The sequence below is a fragment of the Coenobita brevimanus genome, chromosome 55 (genome assembly GCF_032717465.1).
Source record: "Coenobita brevimanus isolate Jiangsu-jjx chromosome 55, ASM3271746v2, whole genome shotgun sequence".
Taxonomy (NCBI): domain Eukaryota; kingdom Metazoa; phylum Arthropoda; class Malacostraca; order Decapoda; family Coenobitidae; genus Coenobita; species Coenobita brevimanus.
The window spans coordinates 49,658,544-49,684,176 of record NC_137008.1 but is presented as its reverse complement, the minus strand read 5'-3'; the positions used below and the strand labels follow the sequence as shown (position 1 = coordinate 49,684,176).

Here is a 25,633-nt window from a genome sequence, read left to right as displayed (position 1 = left end):
ACTGAAAATTTAATTCATCAAAAAGTATTAATTTTTTGCACTTTTCTGTACATCATATACTTCATTAACTACTTCGTTCCGATGACGTACCTGAAAATGTTTTTGCTACAATTTAGCGATATTATTAAACTTATAAAATCCCTTTCGTATTGCAGTGTGTAATGAAGGCTGTCTTTAACCCCTTAAGTTTGGAAACATCTGAGCAAAAGAAAGGGACAGTTGAAGGGACACTTGTTACCTCCGAACGGTTCTGACACCATCACTCTAAAACAGCTCTCCCATAAGATGAATAAAATCGTCTGGCGTTTGATAAAGTATAAACCAGCAGCGGACCCGATACATCATGAGATTAAGACTATCCTCTTTCCTTCAACAACTCTCATCCTTCATCCTGTGTCAGTATCCCTGGTGTCACGTTGTACAGTAATCTTTCTTGCGGGGTCACATTGTTCTCCACACAATATCACCTGCTGGGTGGTACGGTGTGCACAATAGGTGAGTTTTTCTTTTACTTTTCCTTCCCCCCCCCTTTTTTTTAATCTACTCTGCATAGTTCCTTACTCCTTACAGGGGCACTGCTTTTGTGTGTGTGTGTGTGTGTGTGTGTGTGTGTGTGTGTGTGTGTGTGTGTGTGTGTGTGTGAGGAGGTTGTCGCCATATACAGCTCTTTTGAAAAAGGTTGGCTCAAAGGCATTTCGTGTCGTCCGTTTCGTCTCACCGGTTCCCTTCACCTTTTCTGAGCGGTGTTGGATCACTGTTTTTACTATCGTTATGGCTGCCCACACTGTTGTCAGTTCTCCACGAACATACCATTTGCTTAAGACGACACACAACATTATATGTGAACACGCTTTCCATTTCTTTCCTACTCACGAGTGCAAGACTCCCGGTACTTACATAATCGTATGGTCAGTGCCTTTGCAGATTTCACAATACCCATCCCTAGCGAAGAATTCCACACAGAACAGCGTGATATCCTCTTGTATGTAGCGATGCAAACAAGGTAGATAAAAAAGTGCACAAGAAAATGTTAACGTGTAAAAGGCAGAATAAGTTACTAAGGAGGAGTTGCTGCGAAACCTATGCCATCTAGAAAACGGGCACATACATAGCCCAAAGAAAGTCGGGGGTAGTCAGGGGGAGATGGGGCAGAGAAGGAAAATGAAAAATATAGTCTCTTTAACTCGGTCTGTGGAGAGGAAATGAGGCGAGGAAGCCATGGCGGAGATGAACTAAGCCATGGAGGGAGGAGGAAATGAAAGGAGGGTACAGGAGAAAGCCCAGCATCCTAGCCTCATTTGCATACGAATCCTTAAGACGGCCTTGTATTTGTAAAAAACGAAAAAGTTGGACGTTGCTTATGTAAAGGCACGTCTTGATTACATTTTGGGTGGGGGAGAGGAGGGGATGGTGGGGAAAGGGGGCTTGGTGGATGGATGAGTGGGTGGTTGGATGTGTCGATACTAAGTTAGAGAATGTGCAGGTATGGCGATAGGTAAATAGATGAACAGATACGTAGGTAGGTTGACTTGTGCAGTAAATGCGGAAAGAGGTCAGTAGCGATAGGTACTGTAGGTAGGGAGTTAGAGGAATGGACACATGAATGAGTGGGTACTTAGGCTATATGGATAGATAGGGAGACAGATAAGTAAATGCATAGGTTGATAGTAGGGTAGATAAGTAAATACGGAGACAGATGGATAGAGAGAGAAGTAGGCAGATGGTTGTGTGGATGGATAGGGGGATAGGTAGGTAGGAGGTTGTGTGGATGGATAGAGGGATAGGTAGGTAGAAGGTTGTGTGGATGGGTAGATGGATGGATGGATAGTTATGTGGGTAGATAGTTGGAGAATCTGTATATGAATGTAGATATTCAGATAAATAAATGAGCAGATAGATAGGTATTTAGGGAGAGAGAAGGACAGGTAGGTAGATAGTTGAAGAATATATACGTATTTAGGTTGGTAAGAAGGTAGGTAGGTGTATGTATAAACATATAAATAGATAGATAGTCCGGTACATAGAGTGGTATTTAGGGAGATGGATGGATTGGGGATGAGTAGGTGGGTAAATAACGAGGTTGATGTTAACACACAGATAGATAGGAAAATAGACAAACAGATAAATACATAGACAGACAAATACGAAAAGGGTAGTAGAAGTGTTTACTAGATAGACAAATATGGAAAGTGTAATAGAAGTCTTTACTATAAAGGCATGTAAATAATTAGCTGCCAACGATGTTAGAGGAAGTTATGTATTCACCAATGTTTGCCTGTTTGTTTGTCTGTCCACACAATATCTCCAAAAGTTCTCAGTGAATTTCAGTGAAATTGTGTGGACGGATGGGCCATGGAACAAAAAAGAACTGATTAAATTTTGAGGCGGATCCGGATCCATGTCCGGGGTAGCCCGCACAATATCTCAAAAGTTTCTCAATGATTTTCAGTAAAATTTTGTGGAAGGGTGGGCCATGGGCCAAGAAAGAATTGACTAGATTTTTTAGACAATCCGGATCCTGTGTATCCCGCACAATGTCTCCAAGTAATCCAATGATTTTCAATAAAATTTTGTGGAAGAGTGGGCCATGGGTCAAGGAGCAACTGATTAAAATTGGGGGCGGATCCGGATCCTATGTATTCCACACAGTTTCTCCACGGATCCGGATTTTTAAAAATGGCATTGGCGGAGGTATGCGCTCTCTGAGTGCTTTCTAGCTGGTTAAAGAAATAGGCCGATGATCAGTTAAGTAGATGGATATGTATAGAGGTGGGCAGGCAGCTATGTTTAGAATGATGGATGTATATATGGACAGGTGGACAAAAAGGTGGGTAGGTAAAGTGTTCAGGTGGGTAGTTCGTTGGATGAATGGACAGAAAAATCTTAGGCTTTGAAGATGGCTAGATAGTTAAGTAGGTATGTAAATTTGATTGATTTTGGTGTTAGCCGAGAGGTCGTTAGTGGGTTGCATAGATATACAGATAGATTAACGGACACATTTGCATGATACGAGAGAGAGGGGGGGGGGGCAGTGGGCTGTAATACGCTGTAGAAAAGAGAGGGCGGGGAGTGAGGGGGAGAGAGAGAGAGAGAGAGAGAGAGAGAGGGTAGAGGGCAAAATTGGGCAGTGGGGAACGATGCGCTGTTACAGAGGGAGACAGAGAGAGAGAGAGACTAGAAAGGAGAGGGGAGAGAGAAAGGAGGGATATATAAGGCAAGGGAGAGGAGGGGCAGGGTGAATGGACTGGCTAGGAATCAGCTTTATAAAGGAGGGTGAGGGGAGAGGAAATGGGAGGGGGGGTGGGGAAGGAAGGGAAATCAGTTAGGGATGCGCTGTAGTGTAGGAAGGAGGGGAGGGGAGGACAGAGTGGGGAGGGAAGGAGAAGGAAGAGGTTAGGGATGCGGGATGCTCCGGAGAGACAGAGACAGAGATGAGGGGGAAGTAGTTAGGGATGCTCAATAGAATGGAAGGGGGGAAAGAGAGGGAAGGGGGGAGCTAGAGAGAGAAGGGGGCGGCGTCCCCTATGACCAACAGAGCGACGAGCTAACAATAAAACCGGATTGTAGTATCGATTTGGAGGGGACGGGGGTTTTGTGGAAGGGGGGGGGACTAGCCTACTCTTTTATTCTCATGTTTTTTGTTCGCCTGTTTTCATTCCCTGCCTCATTTTTATTCATGTATTTTTCAGTTGTTTCTCCTCCATTTTTAATTTTCTGTTGTAATATGGTTTTAGATTTTTTGTTTTTCATTTACTGCCTCATTTCTAGTGGAACATTTTCACTTTTTTTTTATTTAGTTTTTTTTTTTTTCAATCGTTCTTTATCTTCCTTTATTGTTCAGTTGTTAGACTTTCATATGTTGTTTTATTCCTGTTCATAAATATAAATAAGGAATATCGTGCAGTGCTGTTTTTATTCATTCACTGTATGCTTATGTAGAGCACTGTTTACTTTCTCTTCCATTTGCTGGTTGACGGTATCACATAATTATGTAACATTAACGTTAATTAGGTAAAGAGTTTCGTGGCAGGTTCGCCCGTATATATATATTCACAGTCATTTTACTGGATAATATGAATTTCAGTTTATTTATTTACTTTATTATTTTACTTATTTATTGATAAGATGTTAATGATATACTTATTTATATGCTGTAATAATTAATTGTGTTTGGATTTAGTTTACTTAGTACGGTTCGTTAAGGCAGGCAGTTAAGTCACACTCTTCCCCTAGAACACTACCCGCTTCAGCTGTAGCGGTGAGTGAAAAGGGGTAAGGGGGAAACAGACTGTGTCTACCAATGTGATCGGCTCAATAATCCAGTCTCTTTCTGTTCCTCGCTGGATGTATTGACCGCTCCGTCTGTGAGTGGGAATACAGGTTGAGATAATGATGATGATAATAATAATATTGGTTTTCTTTTTTGTATTCATTTCTATTGTTGATATATTCGTTACACATCTGGGGCGAAAGAGTTATGACTGTATTCTTGTTTTTAATCATTTTAGTTTCCCCTGTTGGTAATGTTTGTATAAAAATTCTGAGGTATCAGTTTTTTAAAAGGGGAAGGGGGATTTGTTGCATGATTATTTATGTATTAGTTCATGTATGCATCTGTGTACGTATGTATGTCTGGAGTTATATTTATTTATTGCATATTTTTTGTAACTATGTATTTATGTATCCTGTTTTGTATGGATGGAATTGTAATTATCTATGTATTTGTTTGTGTGTATAGCTTAATTATGTACATTTTTGTCAGTATATGTGTATCAGGTACCTCTCTCTCTCTCTCTCTCTCTCTCTCTCTGTCTGTCTGTCTCTCTCTCTCTCGTGTGTGTGTTTTGGAATAATATAGAGCAGTGTGGAGTACAGTACAGTACAGTAATATAGAGCAGTGTGGAGTGCAGTACAGTTCAGTAATATAGAGCAGTGTGGAGTACATTACAACAATATATTGCAGTGTGGAGTACAGTACAGTAATACAGAGCAGTGTGGAGTACAGTACAGTAATATAGAGCAGTGTGGAGTACAGTACAGTAATACAGAGCAGTGTGGAGTACAGTACAGTAATATAGAGCAGTGTGGAGTACATTAGAGTAATAGGGCAGTGTGGGAAACAGTAACATAGAGCAGTGTGAAGTATAGTGGAGTAATATAGAGCCGTTTTAAATTAAATAGCTCGAGGAATGTGGAGTACAGTAACCGTGAGCAGTGTGGAATACAGTGGAGTAATACAGAGCAGTGTGGAATAGAACAATAATATAGAGTAGTGTGGAGTAATGTAGAGTAGTGTGGTTTACAGAAATAATGAGCGGTGTGGAGCATAGCATAGTGGAGCAGTGTGGAGTAGTGTGGATCAATATAGAACAGTGTGGAACAGAGCTGAGTAATGTAGAGCAATGGGGAATAAAGAAGTGTAGAGTACTAGAGAAGTGTGGAATAATATAGAGTAGTGGGTGAGTGTGGAGTAATATAGAGTTGTGTGGGTGAATTAGGAGTAGTGTGGAGTAATATAGAGCTGTGTGGGTGGATGTGGAGTAGTGTGGAGTAATATAGAGTTGTGTGGGTGAATGTGGAGTAGTGTGGAGTAATATAGAGTTGTGGGGGTGAATGTAGAGTAGTGTGGATTAATATACAGTTGTGGGGGTGAATGTGGAGTAGTGTGGATTAATATAGTAGTGTGGATGGGGATGGAGTAATGTAGAGTGGTGTGCGAGACTAGAATGATACAGAGGAATGTGGAGTAATACAAAGGAGTGTGGGTGTGTAAAGTAGTAAAGAGCAATGTGGAGCAGAGTAGAGTAACAAAGCAGTGTAATGACAGCGATATAGAGCTGTGTGGGGTAAAGTAAAACAGCAGTGTGGAGTGATAATAACGTGGAGTACAGAACAGTAATATAGAGCAGTGTGGAGCAAAATACAGTAACAAGAGCAGTGTGGAGTACATCGCAGCACTGTAGAGCAATGCTGAGTAGTGTAATGTAACATAGAACAGTGTGGAGTATATTAAAGTAATGCAGAGCAGTGTGGAGTACACAACAGTAATATAGAGCTGTGTGACGTATAATAGTACAGAGGAGTGTGGAGTAATACAGAGGAGTGTGGAATAATGCAGAGGAGTGTGGAGTAATACAGTGAAGTGTGGAGTCATACAGAGGAGTGTGGAGTAATAGAGAGGGGTGTGGAGTAATAGAGAGGGGTGTGGAGTAATAGAGAGGAGTGTGGAGTAATACAGAGGAGTGTAGAGTAATAGAGAGGAGTGTGGAGTAATACATTGGAGTGTGGAGTCATAGAGGGGTGTGGAGTAATACAGTGGAGTGTGGAGTCATAGAGGAGTGTGGAGTAATACAGAGGAGTGTGGAGTCATACAGAGGAGTGTGGAGTCATACAGAGGAGTGTGGAGTCATACAGAGGAGTGTGGAATAATACAGAGGAGTGTGGAGTCATACAGAGGAGTGTGGAGTCATACAGAGGAGTGTGGAATAGTACAGATGAGTGTGGAGTCATACAGAGGAGTGTGGAGTCATACAGAGGAGTGTGGAGTAATACAGAGGAGTGTGGAATAGTACAGAGGAGTGTGGAGTAATACAAGGAGTGTGGAGTAATACAGAGGAGTGTGGAATAGTACAGAGGAGTGTGGAGTCATCAGAGTAATGTAAAGCGTGAAGCCGTCAGTCAGGTGTGAAGATAACCTGTCCCGCCTTTTGTTGTCAAGAATACACTCCCCCCCCCCCGCTCCTCTCTCTCTCTCGCTCTCTCTCTCTCTCATGCTTTTGTTTTCCTGTCTATCTCCCTGCTTCTTTGTTTGTATACCTGTCTGTCTGTATGCCTGTGTCAGTTCACTTGGACATTGACGCTTCTCTCCTAAACCCCTTCACTGCGTGTCATGTTCCGTAAACTTAATTAAATCATCAGACGACATCATAGGTAAATAAATGAGTAAACAAAATTAAATTGATAAATAAACACAAATAAATAAATTAATAATAAACACCTGTACTTAAGGAATAGGCATTATTTGTCTCCGCCATAGATCGAGAGGTTGTTTCCTATAGTCAACCCTGTTAAATCAGTAACTTTTTTTTTTTTTTTTTTTTAGGGTATTCGTCCCACTTCCAGACGATTTTACTCCACCTAGTGTAGATTTTTCGCTCGGCGGGGGTTAATTATAGCCATTATTACTACTGTGCTGCTCTGAATAAAGTCGTATGATAGTAGCAAGAATATAACGATGTCTTAGTGAAGTAGTTATATACTGTACATCTTCATTATGAGGAAGTTTTTCATTATTTGTGTTTCCAGACGGTTTTATTTTGATATTGTGTGTATTATTTAGCTGTAAGGGTTAGAAAAACATTTGATTATCCATTTCACTACAGGAGGGCTGTGTAAAGCTAACTCAAGCCGTCTGTCAGTAGCAAGAAAAAGTTAAAATAACGTGGTCGAGTTGAAGGGGTTAGTCATCTGACGGGAGTTCAGTTAAGAACTCTGTCGTTCTAAATGAGTAATTAGAAGATCTTTGTCTCGTTATTTTCTGGGAGAGAGAAAAGCGACGATGGTATAGACGGTGTGTTTCCGACCGACGGTACTGGGTCATTCCCAGATCGTATATTTCCGTGATTGCATTAAATATGATAAATCGTAGTTATGAGGTAGGAATGAGTCTCCTTGATTACTAGTTAAATCTGCTTTCCGTATGACCGTACATGACCATCAACCGAGCTGAAAGGGTTAGAGATCTTTGTCAGGATAGAACACACTACGTAAGTCGTAGACTTATGGTAACGACTCTGCTAATGCACAGAAGCAAGCCAAGTTAGGTGGATATAGCATGCATAAATTCCACGCTGCCTGGCATCGAGTTGGAGAACCCTGCATGCTGAACCTCGCACACATTTTTACACGTTTGTGCTGCCCGATGATTTTATGCAGCTTTGGAGAGACCCCTGCTGGTGGAAGGGTGAGTGAGGGCTGCATCTATCCCCCACACCCCGAAAACTCTGTCCTAAGCTGAAAATGATCGTGTTGAGATAGTGAGAATGCAGTGTGAAGTACGGTCTGGAGCTGAAGGTGTTGAGAGTTAGTGTGGGAATTTATAAGAGGTTTGGGTGTGAGTGGTGGATCTGGGAGAGAGAGAGAGAAAGAGAGAGAGAGAGGCGAGTTTCTTCCGCCTCTTCTGTCTGTCATTCCCCTCTTCTCTCCCCTGCCCTCATTTTTTCTTTCTCGTACCTTCCTCACTCTCTTTCATTCCTTCCCTCTTTTTATTCCTCTTATTTTCCATTCTTCATTTTCTTCTTTACCTCCCTCTTTCTTTCAGTTCCTCACGTCCTCTTGCACTTCCTTTCTTCTAGCCATCCATCCATCCATCCTTCCTCCCTTCCGTCTCTGTGTTTTTCCTTCTTTCTCTTCCTCCTTACATCTTTTCCCCTTTCCCCGTCCTATACATTTTGCTCTCCCTCCATTCTTCTCTCTTTTCCCGTATTTTGTCTTAGTATCATCTTTTCCTCGGAATTATTTACTTCACCACTGGTTTATCATTTCTCGTTATTCCTTATTCTTCATTTCTTCATTTACTCACGTTTTTCCCTACTCCGTTTTCCTCTTTCTCTGCCTTCCTTTCGCACTTACCTCCCTTTAACATTCCCCTCTCACTCCCATCTTCTCATATTCTCTCTCTCTCTCTCTCTCTCTCTCTCTCTCTCATTGATCCTTCCTCCTCTTCCTTCCTTGCATCCTGCGTCGCTCACTCGGGAGAAGGAGGAGGGGCAGAGCAAGAGGAGGAGAGAGAGAGAGAGAGAGCGGGGGGAGGAAAAGAGGGAGGGGGGGGAGCAGAAAGAAGATTGAAATGTGAAAGGAAACTGGAAGGGAGGGAAGATGGCTGGAAAAGGAGGGAAGTTGAGGGTAAAGGAAAAGGAGAGAAGTGAATAGAGGGAGGAGGAGGTGGGATGAGAAGAAAAAGGGCAAAGGAAAGGAGAAAAAGAGGGAGAGGGAGGGGGAAAGGGGGATGTGAGAGAATGGGAGACTAGGAGGAGGCAGGAAGGAAGAGAGGAGGGGAAGAGGTGGAAGAATACAGAGAAGAGGAGGAGAGGTGAAGAAGACAGTGAAGAGAGGAAGAAGAGAGGTGGAGGAAGCGAGGGGGGAAGGGGAAAGAGTGGGGAGGAGAGAGAGGAAGGAGGGAGGGAGGAAGAGGGGAAAGAAGAGAATGAGGTGGAGGACGATTGGAAGAGGAAAGGAGAGAGACAAGAAAGAGGATGAGGACAAGAGAGGGAAGGGAAATGGAAGAGGAAAAAAACAAGAGGAGAGTAAGAGGAGGAGGTGTGGAAAATAGAGAGGAGAGGAGGAGAATGAAGAGGAGGAGTAAGAAAAGGAAGAGGAGAAGGATAAGAGGAAGAGAGAGCGAGAGAAGAGAGACAGGAAGGGGGGAGGGGGGACAAGAGGGAGGAAGAGAAGGATGATGAGAACAAAGAGAGCGGGCAGGGAGTAAGAGAGAGGAGAGAAGAGGGGGGGGGGTGGAGGAGAGAAAAAAGGGGAGGAATGGAAGAGGTGGAAGGGTGGAGGAGGAGGAGGAAGGGAGGAGGGAGTTGAGGATTAGGAAGAGAGGAGGGGTGGAAAAAGAGGAAGGGAGGAAGAGAAGGAAGGGGGGAGAAGAGAGAAAGCGGACAAGGAGGAGGGCGATAGGGAGGAGTAGAGACCAAGTGGAGGAATGGGAGGTGGAGGAGGAAAAAGAGATGCAACAGAGAGAGGTCAGGGAGAAGAGAGGAGCGGAAAAGGAGGAGGGAGAGAGGGAGAAAGAGAGAACAAAGGGGAGGAGTGGGAAGTGGAGGGAGGGGGTGGAGGAGGAGGAGGAGGAACCGGTAAGAGATGCTGACTCGCTACCCCGACATTCATACATACATTCACGTACACGCACACACATCTCGAAGTACACACAAATACACACACGGTCGGATGCACAGGAGGTCGATAGGTAGTCATGAGTGTGTGTGTGTGTGTGTGTGTGTGTGTGTGTGTGTGTTTTAGTGAGGTCGTTATGTAGGCTAGTGTGTGTGCGTGTTTATGAATGCTTTAGAGTGTTGTGTTTTAGGACGGGTATGAAAGCTTGTGTATGTGTGTTTTAGAGACTTTGAATGTGTATGTGTACGTATATGTGTTTTAATGTGTGTGTGTGTAACCCGGATCAAAACTTTTCGCCCCTTGCACTGTGTGTGAGCGGGTATGATTATACATGAGAGAAAGAGACAGACAGACAGACAGAGGGAGGGAGTGAGAGAGATAATGAAATCTGGCAGATCATCACCGTAGACTAACACACACACACACACACACACACACACACACACACACACACACACACACACACACACACACACACACACACACACACACACACACACACACACACACACACGCACGCACGCACGCACACACACACACACACACACACACGCACGCACGCACGCACGCACGCGCACACACACACACACACACACACACACACACACACACACACACACACACACACACACACACACACACACACACACACACACACACATTTTTGTCTTCCAGTTGCTCTATTTTTTTCATCCAGAGTATGTCGTATTCCCTTTTTATTTTTAAGTCTTCTTGCTGATGTCCTCTTACCCCTCTCTGTTTCCTCTCTTTCCTCTTTATTTCCTCTCCCTTTTTTTTCCTTCTAATCTCTCTTTTTTCTCTCTCTATTTTCGTGTTACTTTTTCCACTATTTTTGCTATTCTTTCCTAATTTTTTTTCATTTTTGTAATTCCGTGTCAGTTTTTTTTTTTTTTATTCATTCCTGTTTTTCCCAGTTTGGTCCTACTGTGTTTCCTGATTCTCTCTCTCTGTCTGTCTGTCTGTCTCTCTCTCTCTCTCTCTCTCTCTCTCTCTCTCTCTCTCTCTCTCTCTCTCTCTCTCTCTCTCTCAAGCTGCTCTGTCTTTCCTAACATCCTCTTACTCTTCTTGCTAATTCTTCTCCATTCCTGATTTATTTCCTTCATTTTTCCCAATTACATCTTACTCGTCTCTTATTTCCCTTTACCTTCTTCCTCACAGTTTTTCCAGTCCCTCCTTTTCATCTTTCCTTCTTCTTTGTCGCTCATGCCGTGTGTTCCTCTCTCTTCTGTTTTCCCTCCTTTCACTTTCCCTCGCTCAGCTTCTCTTCTCGCCATTCTCCCTCATTCTGTGTAGATTTTTGTTTATGTTGTAGCCTTTTATCTTCTCCGCGTCATTCACTTCAGTACGAGGAGCTCTTTTGATTTTATTGTTATCCACAGACTATTTTATTCAGCTTTTGGTTGAGAACTGGAGGGGTTAAACTGTGGAGTCTTCTAAGTAAATACAGTCGCCGGGAGAGAGCCAGAACGAACAAGAAAAAAGACGTCATTGTACTGAAAGTGTTATGCTTTTATTTTTTCATTTTCCACTTCTTATTCTTTCCTGAATTGTTCATTATGCTTCTTTTTTCTGTCTTAATCTTATCTCATTTTCACCTTCCTTCATCCTTCTTTTATATACACATATTAGCCCAAGGCAGTCGGGGTATTGTTTTACTCTGTGTGTGTGTGTGTGTGTGTGTGTGTGTGTGTGTGTGTGTGTGTGTGTGTGTGTGTGAATAAAACACCTCGACAGCTTTGATGCGATTGTAACCAAACTTGGTGGAAAAGTTAAAGGTCAGCCAAGGGTTTGACGTGCCAGTATTTTTTTTTTTTTTTTTTTTTTTTAGAACAGTAGGTCTCAGGTTAAGGGCAGCTTAAACATTTAAGTTCTGATTTAGACCAGCTCGGTGGCAGTGTTGAGGTTAATGCAGGGAAAAAGGGATTCAGCTGGAGAATAGTCAACCCAGAGTTGAATTCACTGGTGAGGTTCAAAGTTCAGCCCGTGGACGTCTGACTCTGAAAGTGAACTGAATTACTAAAACGGTTTTATCTGATTTGAAGCAAACCTGGTGCAGCCATGGGATTGAATTAATGTTTATGAAAACAGTACTGAAAAGTCAAAGGTGAGAATCCCATGGCAAGGGCAACCTGGCATTTATCCGACTGACACCAATATTTGTGGGTGGGTTTAAGGTAAGGCAAGTGTGAAGACATTTGAGAAAAATAACAGATCAAGGTCATGGGACAAGGTCGAAGGTCAGGGTCACATGAGAGCATCCATTTGGACAGTTTTTGATCTGATTTCTACTTACACTGGGGGAAGGGTTGAGGGTAAGACAAAGAAGTAGAAATTCGATATGAGGACAGTTCATATATTTAAGATTTTTTTTTATTTTTCGAAATGGAGGGGTTAGATTTATAGGGTTCATTAGCCCCTGCCATACTTGAGGGCTTTCCAAAATTGAATAAAAATTGTGTGATGGTAGGAAGTAAAAAAAATGAGAAACAAGTCATCGGAATGAAGTCGCTAAATCTCTCTCTCTCTCTCTCTCTCTCTCTCTCTCTCTCTCTCTCTCTCTCTCTCTCTCACCACTAATGTTTCAAAATTATTCTGGAAGATTATTACATTTTTAACAATAATTCCTGCTTTCGTATCTTTTTATGCTTTTGTCTTTTCCTTAACCATTTATTTCCCACATCTTCCATTTCTTCTTGTGTTTCCTTCTTGTTCAATTCCTTTTTGTGGCAGCGTCTTTAATTGTTCTTCCTTGCTCCGGTTGTCGTTTGTATTTTTTTTTTTTTCCTGTAAGCTTCGTCATTTCTCTTTTAATAGCCTTTTTATATTCCTCTGCTTCCTTTCCTGTTTTTTCCTACCTTTTCATCCTTTTGTTCTGTCCCTTCCGTTTTTCTCTCTTGTCTTTTTTCTTCCTCTCCACTCTCTTATTTTCTTTTCCTTCCTCTCTCCAACCTACATATCCCCTCTTCGTTATCTCTCCTTATCATCCTTCTCACCCTTTGTCGACCCGTAGGAAGAACTGAAAAGGAGGACGAGAGAGAGAGAATACGGTCAGGAGAGAAGAGGGACGTGGACCAAAAGAGGAGGGATGAGGGGTAGGAGGAGCGGGAAGAGAAAGTAAGCCAGGAGGAAAGAGGGAAGGGAAAAGAAGAAAATGGAAATGAGATGGGATTAGAAAGGATGGGAGGGGAGAGAATAAGAGAGAAAGGAGGAGGAGGAAAGAAACAGGAAAGGGGAAAGGGGGAGGGATGGAAAGAGATGAGAGGCAAGGAAAGGGAGAGGAGAGGAGAGGAGGGGGGAGGGAGTTAAGTGAAAGAAAACGGGAGACGGGGGGGAACAAATATTAGCCAAACCGCTTGCAATGGGCTCGTGTTACTGGCCTCATAGAAAACGGAGACAACCTGAGTGGGAGGGATAGGATACATGGGTGGGAGGGAGGGGTAGGATACATGGGTGGGAGGAAGGGATAGGATACATGAGTGGGAGGAAGGGATAGGTTACATGGGTGGGAGGGAGGGGTAGATTACGTGGGTGGGAGGGAGCGATAGGTTAGAGTGGAGGGGTAATGTACATGGGTAGGTGGGAGAAGGAAAGGTGATATTGAGTATAATTATAGGTGTGTACTGTACTGTATATGGGTGACATGGGAGGCAAGCAGAGAAAGTGATGCAGAGAAGGAAAATACAGTATTGATTTGTGCCTGGTTTTGAACTGAATATATTTTCGTACGTGTATATATATGTATGTATGTACATATGTATTTATGTATGTAGTTCACGTGTTCTCATTTTTGTGTTTCGCCATGTTTTTCCATGTACACTTGTCATGTGTTTCTGTACGTTTGAATGTGTGTGTGTGTGTGTGTGTGTGTGTGTGTGTGTGTGTGTGTGTGTGTGTGTGTGTGTGTTTGTGTGTGTGTTTAATCACCTCCTCCTGGGAGATTATGTTTATGGCTGTCTGTCTGTCAGCAATATTATGTATAAGGTTTTGGATGAAATGGCTCCAAATTTAGACTGATGATTGAAGAACGAACATAAGAGGATGGAGGTGGTGGAGGTGGTGGTAATGATGGTGATGATGATTAATGCCTTGCTTGAGGTGTGTACTTTCTGATTGTTTAAGGTAGAAATTGAATTTAAGGAAGAAGTAGAGGAAAAAATAAAGCAAATGGAGGAAAGAGTAGAAAAGTGAAAGGTATTTTGAAACTGCCAAATTTCGAGGTTGAAAAATATAATGCCTGATGAAGAAAAAGAGATAGAAAAGCATAGAGCAGTGAGGTAGACATAGAGGAATTGTTGTTAGAAAAAAGGCAAATCCACACGAAGAAAGAGATAGAGAAACGATAAGTGAGTTACAGATAGGATAGAGGTAAAAGTAGAAAATATAATAGAAGACGTAGGGACAGGAAGGAAAGATATATAGAGTACAGAGGTAGATGAAGAGAAAGGGATGGCTTGGGGTAAAGGACAGAGTTACAGGTAAGCTTGAATTAGGATTCATAGGCAACGCTGCGCTGTTGCAACTCTCCATCAAACCAAGCACATACCCCCCGCCTCCCTGCATACCTAACCAAGCGCATAACGGCCCTCTCCCCCCCCCCTCCTTTTTTTCTTTTGAAGGTGGGCGTAAGGAGAACGCCTTGATGACACATAACCTGGGTCTTTCATATTCCTTGCGCAGTTCGCATTGAATCTCTTGATTTTTTTTTTCGTTATCAGCATTATCAGAAAACATACTTAAGACAAAGCTTTCTGCTTATTACAAGGCACCAGTTCACAATAAGACACATAAGTATGTGAAATTTCGTGGCTATAGAGAGTACTTTCTGAGTTCTGGCCCGGAAACGAAATCTCTACACCCGGCCAGCCGCCCTGCCGCCTAGCTCTACGGACGGACACCTATTGGTCCCAATGATAACAACACCCTCCTCTGACTTATCAGCTGGAGGGTAAAAAGAGGTGCAGGTAGAAAGAGGCAGCCTACCTGTGCAAGTTACATAGAGAGGAATAGTTAGAAGAGGTACAGATAGAGGTAGAACAAGAGGGGGAGTTCGAGCTGGAAGAAGAGATGGAATTAGAAGTAGGGATAGATGTGGAAGAGAAGGTGGAGGTAGAAGTATAAGAAGAGGTGGAGTTAGAGGTAGGGACAGATGTGGAAGAGAAAGTGGAGATGGAGGTATAAGAAGAGGTGGAGTTAGAGGTGGAGATAGATGTGGAAGAGAAGGTGGAGATGGAAGTATAAGAAGAGGCGTTAGAGGTGGTGATAGATGTGGAAGAGGAGGTGAAGATATAAGAAGAGGTGGAATTGCAGGTGGGGATGGATGTGGAAGAGACGGTAGAGTTATAGGAAGAGGTGGAGTTAGAGGTAAGAGCAAAGGTGGAAGAGAGGAAGATACGGGTAGCGGTAGAAGACGTAGAGTTAGAGGTTGGAATAGAGGTAGAAATAGAGTATCAGGTAGAAAGAGATAGATTCAAGAGGTAGGAATACAGGTAGAGGCAGAGTTAGAGGTATGAAAGGTAGAGATGTGAAAGAAGAGGTAGAGGTAAGCACGAGGTATTTAGAGGTAGACAGGTAAAAATAAAGTTCTACTCAGAAATGGAGGTAGAGCTAAAATTAGAGAGATAGTGGTAAATTAGAGGTAGAAGTAAAATTAGAGTTAGAGGCCATGCACTAACCCCCCTCTCTCTTTTTATCCCCTTTAGAGCGAAACGGAAGTGTTGGACATCATGACCATCCGTGATACAAGGAATAACAAGTGTGCCAAGCTGCCCAAGGTGAGATAGCTCTCTCTCTCTCTCTCTCTCTCTCTCTCTCTCTGTATCTGTTTGTCTGTGTGTATATCAATCACTCAGTTTATCGTGTAAGTAGATAATAAAATTCCCCATAAATATCAAGGCTTGAACACTAAATATGGATTTAAAAATCTTTGTGATCTCTGTATTTACTTTCATTGGTGTTGCACATTCAGTAATATGTTCATTACCTCTTTGTTCCTGTTCCCAGAAATTTTCTCTTGGAGTTTATTCTTTTTTTTTTTTTATAATTATTATTATTATTTTTTTTTTTTTTGGGGGAGGGGTACATTTTCTCTGTTTTCTTGTACAGTTGCTAGTCAGAGGGCCTGGAGGATGGTGGAGAAACTTTTAGTGTAATATTTTATACTTTTATGACATCACCTAACACCTTCAGCCCCAGGATGTCTTTTGTATTTAATTCTAGTCGTCTGCAGACGAGTTTCTTTGGCTCGAGAGATTTTTCGAACTAGTGGGATATATATATATATATATATATATATATATATATATATATATATATATATATATATATATATATATATATATATATATATATATATATATATATATATATATATATATATATATATATATATATATATATATATATATATATATATATATATATATATATACATACATACATATATATATATATATATATATATATATATATATATATACATACATATATATATATATATATATATATATATATATATATACATACATATATATATATATATATATATATATATATATATGTATATATACACACACACACACACACACACATGTATACATATATCCTTCATTAATCCCTCTAGGAGGATTTTTTTTTTTCTTTTCAAAATTTAATAAAATCATCCGTAGGTGTAAAGAAGAAGACAGGCATTAAAGGTGTTAAAGAAAGTAAAAGGATACTGGGGGGTATTTGGCCATGAGGCGGTTGTTATTAGGTTTGAAGTGAATTGGTGAGGAAATGGAGGAATGGCACTGAAGCGAAAAGCGTTTAGAGGAAGAAGAAACTTAGGAAATACAGTCGATCCCCAGTATAGTGTGGAGACCTGATTAAAAAAAAAAAAAAAAAAATCGAGGTGAAGAGGTTAATATCCAGTCGATGGCAGAAATTCGCTTCAGGTTTCGATGTACATGAGCTTGTCAGTCTTTTACCTACTGTACAAGAAAAGCATTGTAAACCAGTCATCATTGTACTGTACGGTGTATGGTTTTTTAAAGCACATCCGCCAACTCTTGACCATACAGTGTTACCAGATCACAGGCTCATCAGTATTAAGGAAAATAAGACTAATTTCTACTGTTGACTGTACTGTACAGTACCTCCTCTCTTGATGCCATCAAAAATATGTACCACATTCGCAGTAACCCCTTCAGTACGTGGCCCTATTTTGCGTTGTATAATTCCAACTTGCACACGATGTTAGTCAACTTCGGAGTGATGTTTAACAGTGAAGGGTTAATTTAGCCTTTTATAAAACCCATCCGTTTCAATAAGTCACCCCTTTAGACTGAATGACATTGCTTGGTGGTAACAAGAATGAGGTACATAATATATCATGGGACTGAAGGTGTTGTTCATAAACAGGCAGTAGTTGGCATACTGTACACTAACAGGGTTGGGAACTGGTGGCGAGAGAATCCAACTTGTCTAATTATTGTTGAGTAGTTTACCAACATCTTAATAGCTTTGGAGAGTTTCCAGGCCGTGTAAAGGAACAATTAACCACAGCTCTACCTTCCTCCCTACCTGCCTGCCTACCCATCTGCCTACGTATTATCTACATACATACCAACCTGCCTGCCTGCCACTCTGCCTTCCGACCTGTCTCTCTGCCTGCCTGCCTGTCTACGTACATACCTACCTGCCGGCCTGCCACCCTGTCTGCCGGCCTGCCACCTTGTCTGCTGACCTACCTGCCGGCCTGCCAACCTGCCTGCCTGCCTACTTACGGTACAGTATAATTACCAGCCGAATACTTATTGATCTTTTATCTGCTTCACTACCGACCGACCCACTCCCTCCCTCCCATTGTCTTCTACTTCCCTCCCTCCCTTTCATTTCTACCCTCCCTCCCACTGACTCCTGCCCCTGCCTTACCTCCCTCCCTCTATCCCTTCCGCCCTTGCACTCCTCTCCTTCCTCCTCTCCATTTTCTACACTATATCTCCCCATCCTCTCCTCTCCCATTTCTTTCTCTCTCTCCCTCCCTTTTTCCACCCCGTACCGTCACCCTTGCCTTCCTCTCTCCGCCCTATCTTTCACACCCCTCCATCCCTTCAGTCTTTACACCCCTCCACCCTTCTTCCCCTATCGTCACACCTCTCTCCACTTCACCATCATTCCATGTTTCTCCCACACCTCCCTCCCTCTTTGCTTCTCCTATTCCTCCTTCCCTTGTGTTTCTGCTCCCCGTCCCCCTCCCGATCCCTTATTATCTCACCCCTCCTTATCTTACCCCTCCCTCCTTTATTCCCCTGTCGTCGCTCTTCCTCCTCCCTTTCTCCCTCCCTTGCTATGTCTCCTCTCCCAATCCCCCTACCCTCCCTACTTCATATCTGCCACTTCTCTCCTGCTCTCCCTTTGTCTGTTACCCCTCTCACCCTCCTCCTGTCGTCACTCTCCCTTACTCTTTCTTTTTCCTTCCCCCCCCTTCTCTCTCTCTCTCTCCTTGTCCCTTATCTTTCCCTCCCTCCCTCCCTCCTCGTCCCATGTTCCACCCTTCCTATTCTTCCATTCCCTCCCTCCCTCCTTGGTCCTTATTCCTCCCTCTTTCTCGTTCTGTGCCTCTCCTCTTCCCCTCTCCATCCCCCTCCCTCCTCCTCACCCCCATCTCTCCCCCATCATCGAGCGGGCAACCATTCTTCCACTAATCACCTTAACGTGGGGCTGATCCTCATTATTGGGGTATTGTGGGCAGGGGACACCACGGTAGGGGAGGGGAGGGAGATAGAAGAGGGTAGAAACAGCGACACAGATGTAATATTAAGTGTGTAGGGTAGGGTCCATTGAAAAGGCATGTGAAGGGAGGGAGAGACATTAGGAAGGAACCAAGGAAGAAGCAGGAGGACAAAGAGAAAAGGTAGGAAGAAAGGAACATAGAGAGAGAGAGAGAGAGAGAGAGAGAGAGAGAGAGAGAGAGAGAGAGATAAGGAGTGAAAGAATAAACCAGGATAAATGCAGTAGGGCAGTTGAGCCAAGTCAGGCAGCTTCTGAATAAAAATGGAGGGCTAAGAAAAACCCTCGGCCACACCCACCAAACTCTGTAAGTGAGGAGATGTACCGTGTAGTGCAGTGTAAACAGAAATGACGTTGATAATTTAAAGGAGGAATGTAAGGAGAACGTATTGTGCCGTGCTAGAATCAGAAAAAAAATTATAATCTTGCGTGCGTGTTTTTGTGACTGAGACTGTCTTTTTACACAACTCTTAACCGGTCATATGCCTGTCGACCATAGTCTTGAAACTCAGTCGACGTGGCACCACATCCATCATTACACCCTCTCCTCTTTAACGTGGCTTGAAATTGCGATCTCTCCGTCTTGATTGCTGACATGTAAGAAGAGATTAACAGTAGAATATGGTGCCAGTCACGATAAAGTGCAATGGTATTAATGTAGAGTCGGAGTATTGTCATATTCTAACACTGAACTTCATTAATTTAACTGCAGAAAGACAAAAAATCCCCAGCCAGTTAAAATGAACGAGCTATACAGTAGGCAGCTTACATCCATCCACAACCCTATTTCCAACTCCGTCCTCTCCTATCTCATCACTGAGACCATATTTTTTTGCTTTGAAATCCTCTGCCTGAGTTCTGTCCTCTCTGCCCACTGTTAGCCCCTTCAAGCTGGTGATATCTTCTTTTTTTTCTTTCTTTTTCTTTTTTTTTTTCTCTGTTTTTATGAAGAGTTTTGTTGAGCTTGGGAGAGGCCTTTCACACTGGGAGGGTCGGATACAGCCTTCATTAAACAGTTCACTATTTAGGGATATTTTCTAAGGCAAATCAATTGTCTCACTAACACTTAATAAGCTAAATAAGTCTTGTGACTTGCATTTTCTAGGCTTAACCGTCTGACAGCCTTTTCTAAGCTGCATAAGCCGTCTGACTTTAGCATTTTCTAAACTAAATAAATCGTCTGATAGCATTTTCTAAGCTAAATAGTGTCATAGCATTTTCTAAGCCAAATAAATCGTGTGATAGCATTTTCTAAGCTAAATAAATCGTCACATAGCATTTTCTGAGCTAAATAAATCGTCACATAGCATTTTCTAGGCTAAATAAATCGTCTCAGCATTTTCTAAGCAAAATAATTCGTCTGGCAGTAGCATTTTTTAACCTAAATAAATCGACTCATAGCATTTTCTAAACTAAATAAATCGTCTCATGGCACCTTCTAAACTTAATAAATAGTCTTTAACATATTCTAAGCAAAATAAATCGTCTGACAGTGGCAAGAATAAACCAATACATCCTGGGACTGAAGGGGTTAAAAATCTTTCCTAATGTCTGTTGTATGTAATTCGTATCTAATCCTTTCATCCGCTTTGATTAAATCATCCCAAACTCTGTGCCTTTCCAGTAAGTGCAAATTAAGAGTTTTTCAGTTTGTCTTAATGTGTAGGGGAGGAAAGGACGGGTGGAAAGAGGGGAGGAAAGACGAGAGAGAAGCAGGGAAGGAGGGAGAGAGAAAAAAAGAGGGGAGGGAGGAAGGAAAAACGGAGAGAGGGGAGGGGGACAAGGAAGGAATGAAGGATATTAGTAGGATGAATGGAGAGACGGAACGAGAAAAACAAAGAAAGAAGGAAAGGGGGGAGAGAAGGAAGAAGGAAAGGGGGAGAGAGGAAGGAAAAAGGGAGGACAAGTAGGAAATGAAGGAGACCGAGAGGATGAGTGGGGAGAGGGAAGGAAAAATGGGAAAGAAAAAAGGAATATTAGAAGGATGAATGGGTAAAAGAAAGATATAATGCACAGTACAAACAAGCCCCTTCAGAATGGGCAGGTTTTTTATTATTATTATTATTGTACCTAACGACAGACATTTTTATTCTGCGACCTGGAGTTAAATGGGCAGGTAGGTAGGTAGGTATGTAGGTGGGTAGTTGCGTGATAGTTTGGTTCTCTTACGGTTGAAGATAATCAGCTCACAATAAAGTTAGTTTCGTAATGTTCTCAATGTTCCAGAGGCCAAATTGTACGAGACATGGTTACCAGGTATGTATGTTTGTAGGTAGGTAGGTAGGGAGGGAGGCAGGTAGGTAGACAGGTAGGTAGGTAGGTAGGTAAGTATAGAGGTAGCGAGATAATGCTAAGAGTATTTATATCGTGCTCCAGTATGCGAGGGTATTGCGCGGTAGGTAGGTTGGTTGGTAGGTAGGGAGGCAATAAGGGGAGTATTTATAGCATCTTGGAAGGTAATCAGCTTACAGTCGGGTACAAAATGTTGGTGAAGTATCAGAAGCTATATAGTGCACGCTGTATGGTTGGTAGGTAGACAAGCAGGTTTATAAGTAACGTAGGTAGGGACTAAGTAGGTAAGCAGGTGAATGGGAAGGCGAGTAGATAGGTAGACAATTAAACAGGCTTAAAAGAAGTAAGGTATTCCGGTAGGTATTTTGACAATTACTGTAGATTGGTAGACAGGGAGGAAGGTAGATTGGTAAGCAGGTATGGTACGTCGAACAGAGAAAGGTGGGAGATAGACAGACATAATGGTAATTGGGTAGACAGATATTGGTAGGTAAATTGACAGAAAGGAGGGCAGGAGGTAATTATTATTCGACAGAGAGAGAGATAGAGAGAGATCCTCAGGCTAGTCATCTCAGAATTAAGTAGCCTCTCTCTCTCTCTCTCTCTCTGTCAGTAGCGTTAACCTCATTAATCACTCACCTTTGACACCTTAACCCTTTGGCCGCGTCGAGTCGCTATGGCCTGAGTCAAAACGTCCGTCACAAGCAGCAATTAACTAACAGGTTCTTTATTCAGGACCAGGAAGTGCGTCGTTATTGCGTTTAATATTTTTTTTTCTGCCCTGGGTCTCTTTTTAACGTAAGATACAAAGTACATTGGGTCACTGGCAGTTTAATCAATGCTGTGTCTAACCGCTCCTTTTAAAACTGCTCTTAAGCTGAAGAGAGACGTTTGGAAATAGCAAGAATAATATGTTTAAAAAGTCGCCGGATTGAATGGGCTAAGGGTTGTGCATTTGAGGGGGTGGGTTAAATGTGTATAAAATAAAGCCCTTTAGCATGAGGATAGATGTTTTTTTGTTGTTGTTACTGCCACGATGCGATTTTATTACCCGTCCCCACCCCGGAGGGGCTCGGGGACGAGTATTGTTTTCACTCGGTTTGTCTGTTTGCATGTCTGTCTGTCCTTTAACAACTTTATGCGTAAACTACCAGTGCGATTTTGACTAAAGTTACAGGAATAATGGGCTCTGACCGTCTGATCATCTGATTAAGTTTTGGACAAAATTGGGCTAACGGCCAGGCTGTAGGGCCAAAAAAATGTTTTAAAAAACGGGGACGGGTAAAAATCGTTTTTTTTTTTCCACCATAACTTCTTTCAGATTCGTCATATCGACATGAAACCGAAATCTAAAGGTGCATCTTTCAAATCTGCATCCTATAACATGCCTCATTACATCAGGGGGGTCACCCCCCAGTTAGCAGTAGGGAGGTCAGTGTCAGGTGGGTCGGGCCAAAAATCTCAAATGCGCATAATCTCGTCAATTTTCACCCGATTTACTCCAAATTTGATATGTGACATCTTTGACTAGATATCCTGTTGTGTTTATACGTCAGCACTAAAATGACTGCCCGGGACGGGTTTGCTGTGCCGTGGCATCGCATTTTGTTTAGCATAGAAGAGCCCCTCCAAAAGCCAGTTCAAAGCTGTATAAAATGACCAGGAGATAGCATGAATAATACTGTGTAAATTGACGTCCTTAGCATGAAGGGGTTAACACTCAGGCTGCTATAGGTTGCTGTGACTCCTTTCAGCTGTATGAAATCTGGCATTAACTGGAATAGTGTTTCAGCTGTCCTGATCGTAAGGCGGTTTATGGTGGCAGTATTGTCACTCAGAATCTTAGGACCCATTCTGACCTGCATCATATCGTTAGGCGTGATTTGGAATAAAATACTAGAGTTGTCCGCATCGTGACAGTAATGATAATATTTGTTGTGTGTTAGCCATAATGTCTGGTGTGTCTCGACAAAAGTGCAAATAATTCACCTCTTCCTGATTCTGTTTTCATCCTGCTGCCTTAATATTCCAAAGCAGAGAGAAGTTCAGTGTTTGTCTCTTACCTTAAATGATCTCTGATATGACACATCAGGGGGGCAGTGACGGACATTGCCTTTATGTGAGGTAGACGCACTGTACTGGAATAGTAGGCAAACTTTTGTGCCTGACTGAACCATAGGCCAGGCTTCGTAGTCTCGTTAACTTTGGAGGCTTTACAGCACTTCTTCCCTAACGATTTATTTTGCATACTGCTAGTGTCATCTTTTATGTTATTTATGTCCTATTTAAATCCACGGAGATTACATCAATTTCATGCAAGAATATTTTAACGTACCAGATGCTGTAGTAAGCTTAACCGACTGGAATCAGAGTAGAAATGTACCGTCCTTGGCCGTATTCTCGTAGGCTTTGGAGGCTCCTTATCAGTTGCCATCTTATTGTGAGCTTCGGAGACTGTCTAGTACCTCTTTGTTTACGTTTATATAAGCATATTGCCTCTTGATTTTTTTTTTTTTTTGCCTGCTGCGTTGGTATATATAAAAAGATATGGAACACAACAGAAGCGCAGTAAAGTAAAAAAATAAATCCCTAAGGAAGAGGTGCTAGGGAGCCTCCTAGACCCATGAGAATATGGGCCTAAAGGCAGTATTCAACCCTTCCCTTTTCAATCTGTACACCCATCCCTCCCCTCTCTCCCTCCATCCATGACCCCCTCCATCCCCCCTTCCATCTCCCCTTCCCTCTCTTGCTCCCTCTATCCTTCCCTTCTCAACATATACACCCATTCCTCCCCTCTTCCCCCTCCTTGCTGTCTCCCCATTCCATCCTGCTTCCCCTCCTTCCTTGCTATCTCTCATTCACTTCCACCTGCCCTTCCCATTTTTCCCTCCCCTCTCCTACCCACCTTCACACGTCCTCCCCTTTTCATTTTCCTATTCATGAACAACTTTCCTTCTCTCCCTATCCTTCTCATCCTCCATTCACTTTTCCTTCCCCCATCAATTTTTCGTCCCCTCCTCTTCTCTCTGTCCCTCCTTTCAGTAACTTTTTTTCTTCCTCTTCCTTGCCCTCTTTCCTCAACTCTCCTCTCCTTTCGTCTCCTCTCCTCTCCTTGTGTTTCCTTTCTTCTCTTATTCTTCCATCTCTTCCTCCCCTTATCTTCTCTTTTCGTGTTCCGTCGTTTCTCTTTCCCCCCTTCTCCATCTTCTCCATCTCCTCCCCCCCTTTCCTTCCCCACCTCTCACCAACCTTCCCCTCTCTCCCCTCCTCCTCTCCTCTCTCCCCTCCCCTTCTCCTCTTCATCCGTTCCTAATAAAAAAATGTTGGAAGTAATTCATCTACATTTATATTGCAGCATTAGGAACGAGAGAGAGAGAGAGAGAATGATAAAAGTAATGGGAAGGATGGAGGTTGATAGGGGGATACGTGGGAGGTATGACAAGAGAAGGACGGAGGAAAGAAAAACGGAGAGAGAGAGAGAGAGAGGCGGGGGGGACGGTCAGTTCACATTATCTCTTTATGGGTAATCTTTGTTTCCCATCCCTTTGCTCTTATCTCCCCTCCTGTCCCCTCCCCAATACACTCTTCCCCCTTCCTCTCCCTCCCCTTCCACTCCTTCCCTCCCTTCCTCTCTTCTTTCCTTCTTTCACCGTACCTTTTCTTTTTTTCTTCTTTTCTGTTCTTTGTTTCTCCGCTTCTCTTTTCTTCTTTTCTCTTCTTCTCCATTATCATCTACTTTCTATCCTTCCCATCCCTCCCTCGCCCAACTCTCCTCCCCATCCTTAATCTTCGCTCCCAACCCTCAAACTTTCTCCCAGTTACTTTAATCTCTTGTATTTCTAAAGTCTGTAAATCTGTCCCCAGCAGAAGGAATTAGAAGCGTCCCTCATGTCTTAACCATTCGTACCGCCAGTTTGGGATCCGGCGATCTTTTTAGACTATTCCTCACTGATTCCTGGCCATCATCCTTTCAGGATTTCGGGGAGGACTTTCCTATTGCGATGGATGCTTCAAAGGACGAAGAGTCTGACGTATAATCTGAATTTCCAAGCGCCTTTCTGTAGATTCTATAAATCTGTTTTTCATCTCGGATTTCGTCTCTGATAGTTCAGTAACTGCTGTTGTAGGCGGCTACTGTTCTTGTTAAAGTGTCAGTAGTGGTGTTCTCTTGAGTTCTCTGTTGCCATTAGGTCTCTTCTTCGTAATTATCATGAACCTTCCAGACTATATCTACCCCTGTCAGCTCGCAGTGATTATGCCACCCCATACTTTCCACCCGCTTCCCACAGCGTCCAACAGTCACAACGATCACGGAATGAGGCTGTACTGCACGCCCGACTTTAAATTTGTCTTATGACTGAAGGGGTGGAGGGAAAGTGTCGCTTTTAATGCCTCAAAAAAATAATATCGGTAATAATAATAATAATTCTGTACAATTCTCCACATAATTAGCCTCATACAGTAGTCCTTACCTTCAGCAACTTACAACCTAGTCTTCCATGACTCACTATCCTTGGCTGTCTCTTTCCGATCTGTCTTTTTGAAAGGTGATGTTATTTCCCGCGCAGTAACCAACTCCATGTGTTCTTAAAAGCCACTCATTTGCTGGCTTTGTATAGGGGCTTTATCTGCCTCTGTGTAGGGAATTCACCAG

The 25,633-nt window shown here is 42.6% G+C and overlaps 1 protein-coding gene across 1 annotated transcript in view; it reads left to right on the top strand.

The window, feature by feature from the left end:
- Positions 1 to 25,633, top strand: part of Plc21C (Phospholipase C at 21C) — a 739,135-nt gene that overhangs the window by 17,296 nt on the left and 696,206 nt on the right. The window contains exon 3 of the mRNA XM_080273643.1: positions 15,618 to 15,689. Within this exon, the coding sequence (XP_080129769.1) occupies positions 15,618 to 15,689 (72 nt within the window). The remainder of the gene's footprint in view (positions 1 to 15,617; positions 15,690 to 25,633) is intronic.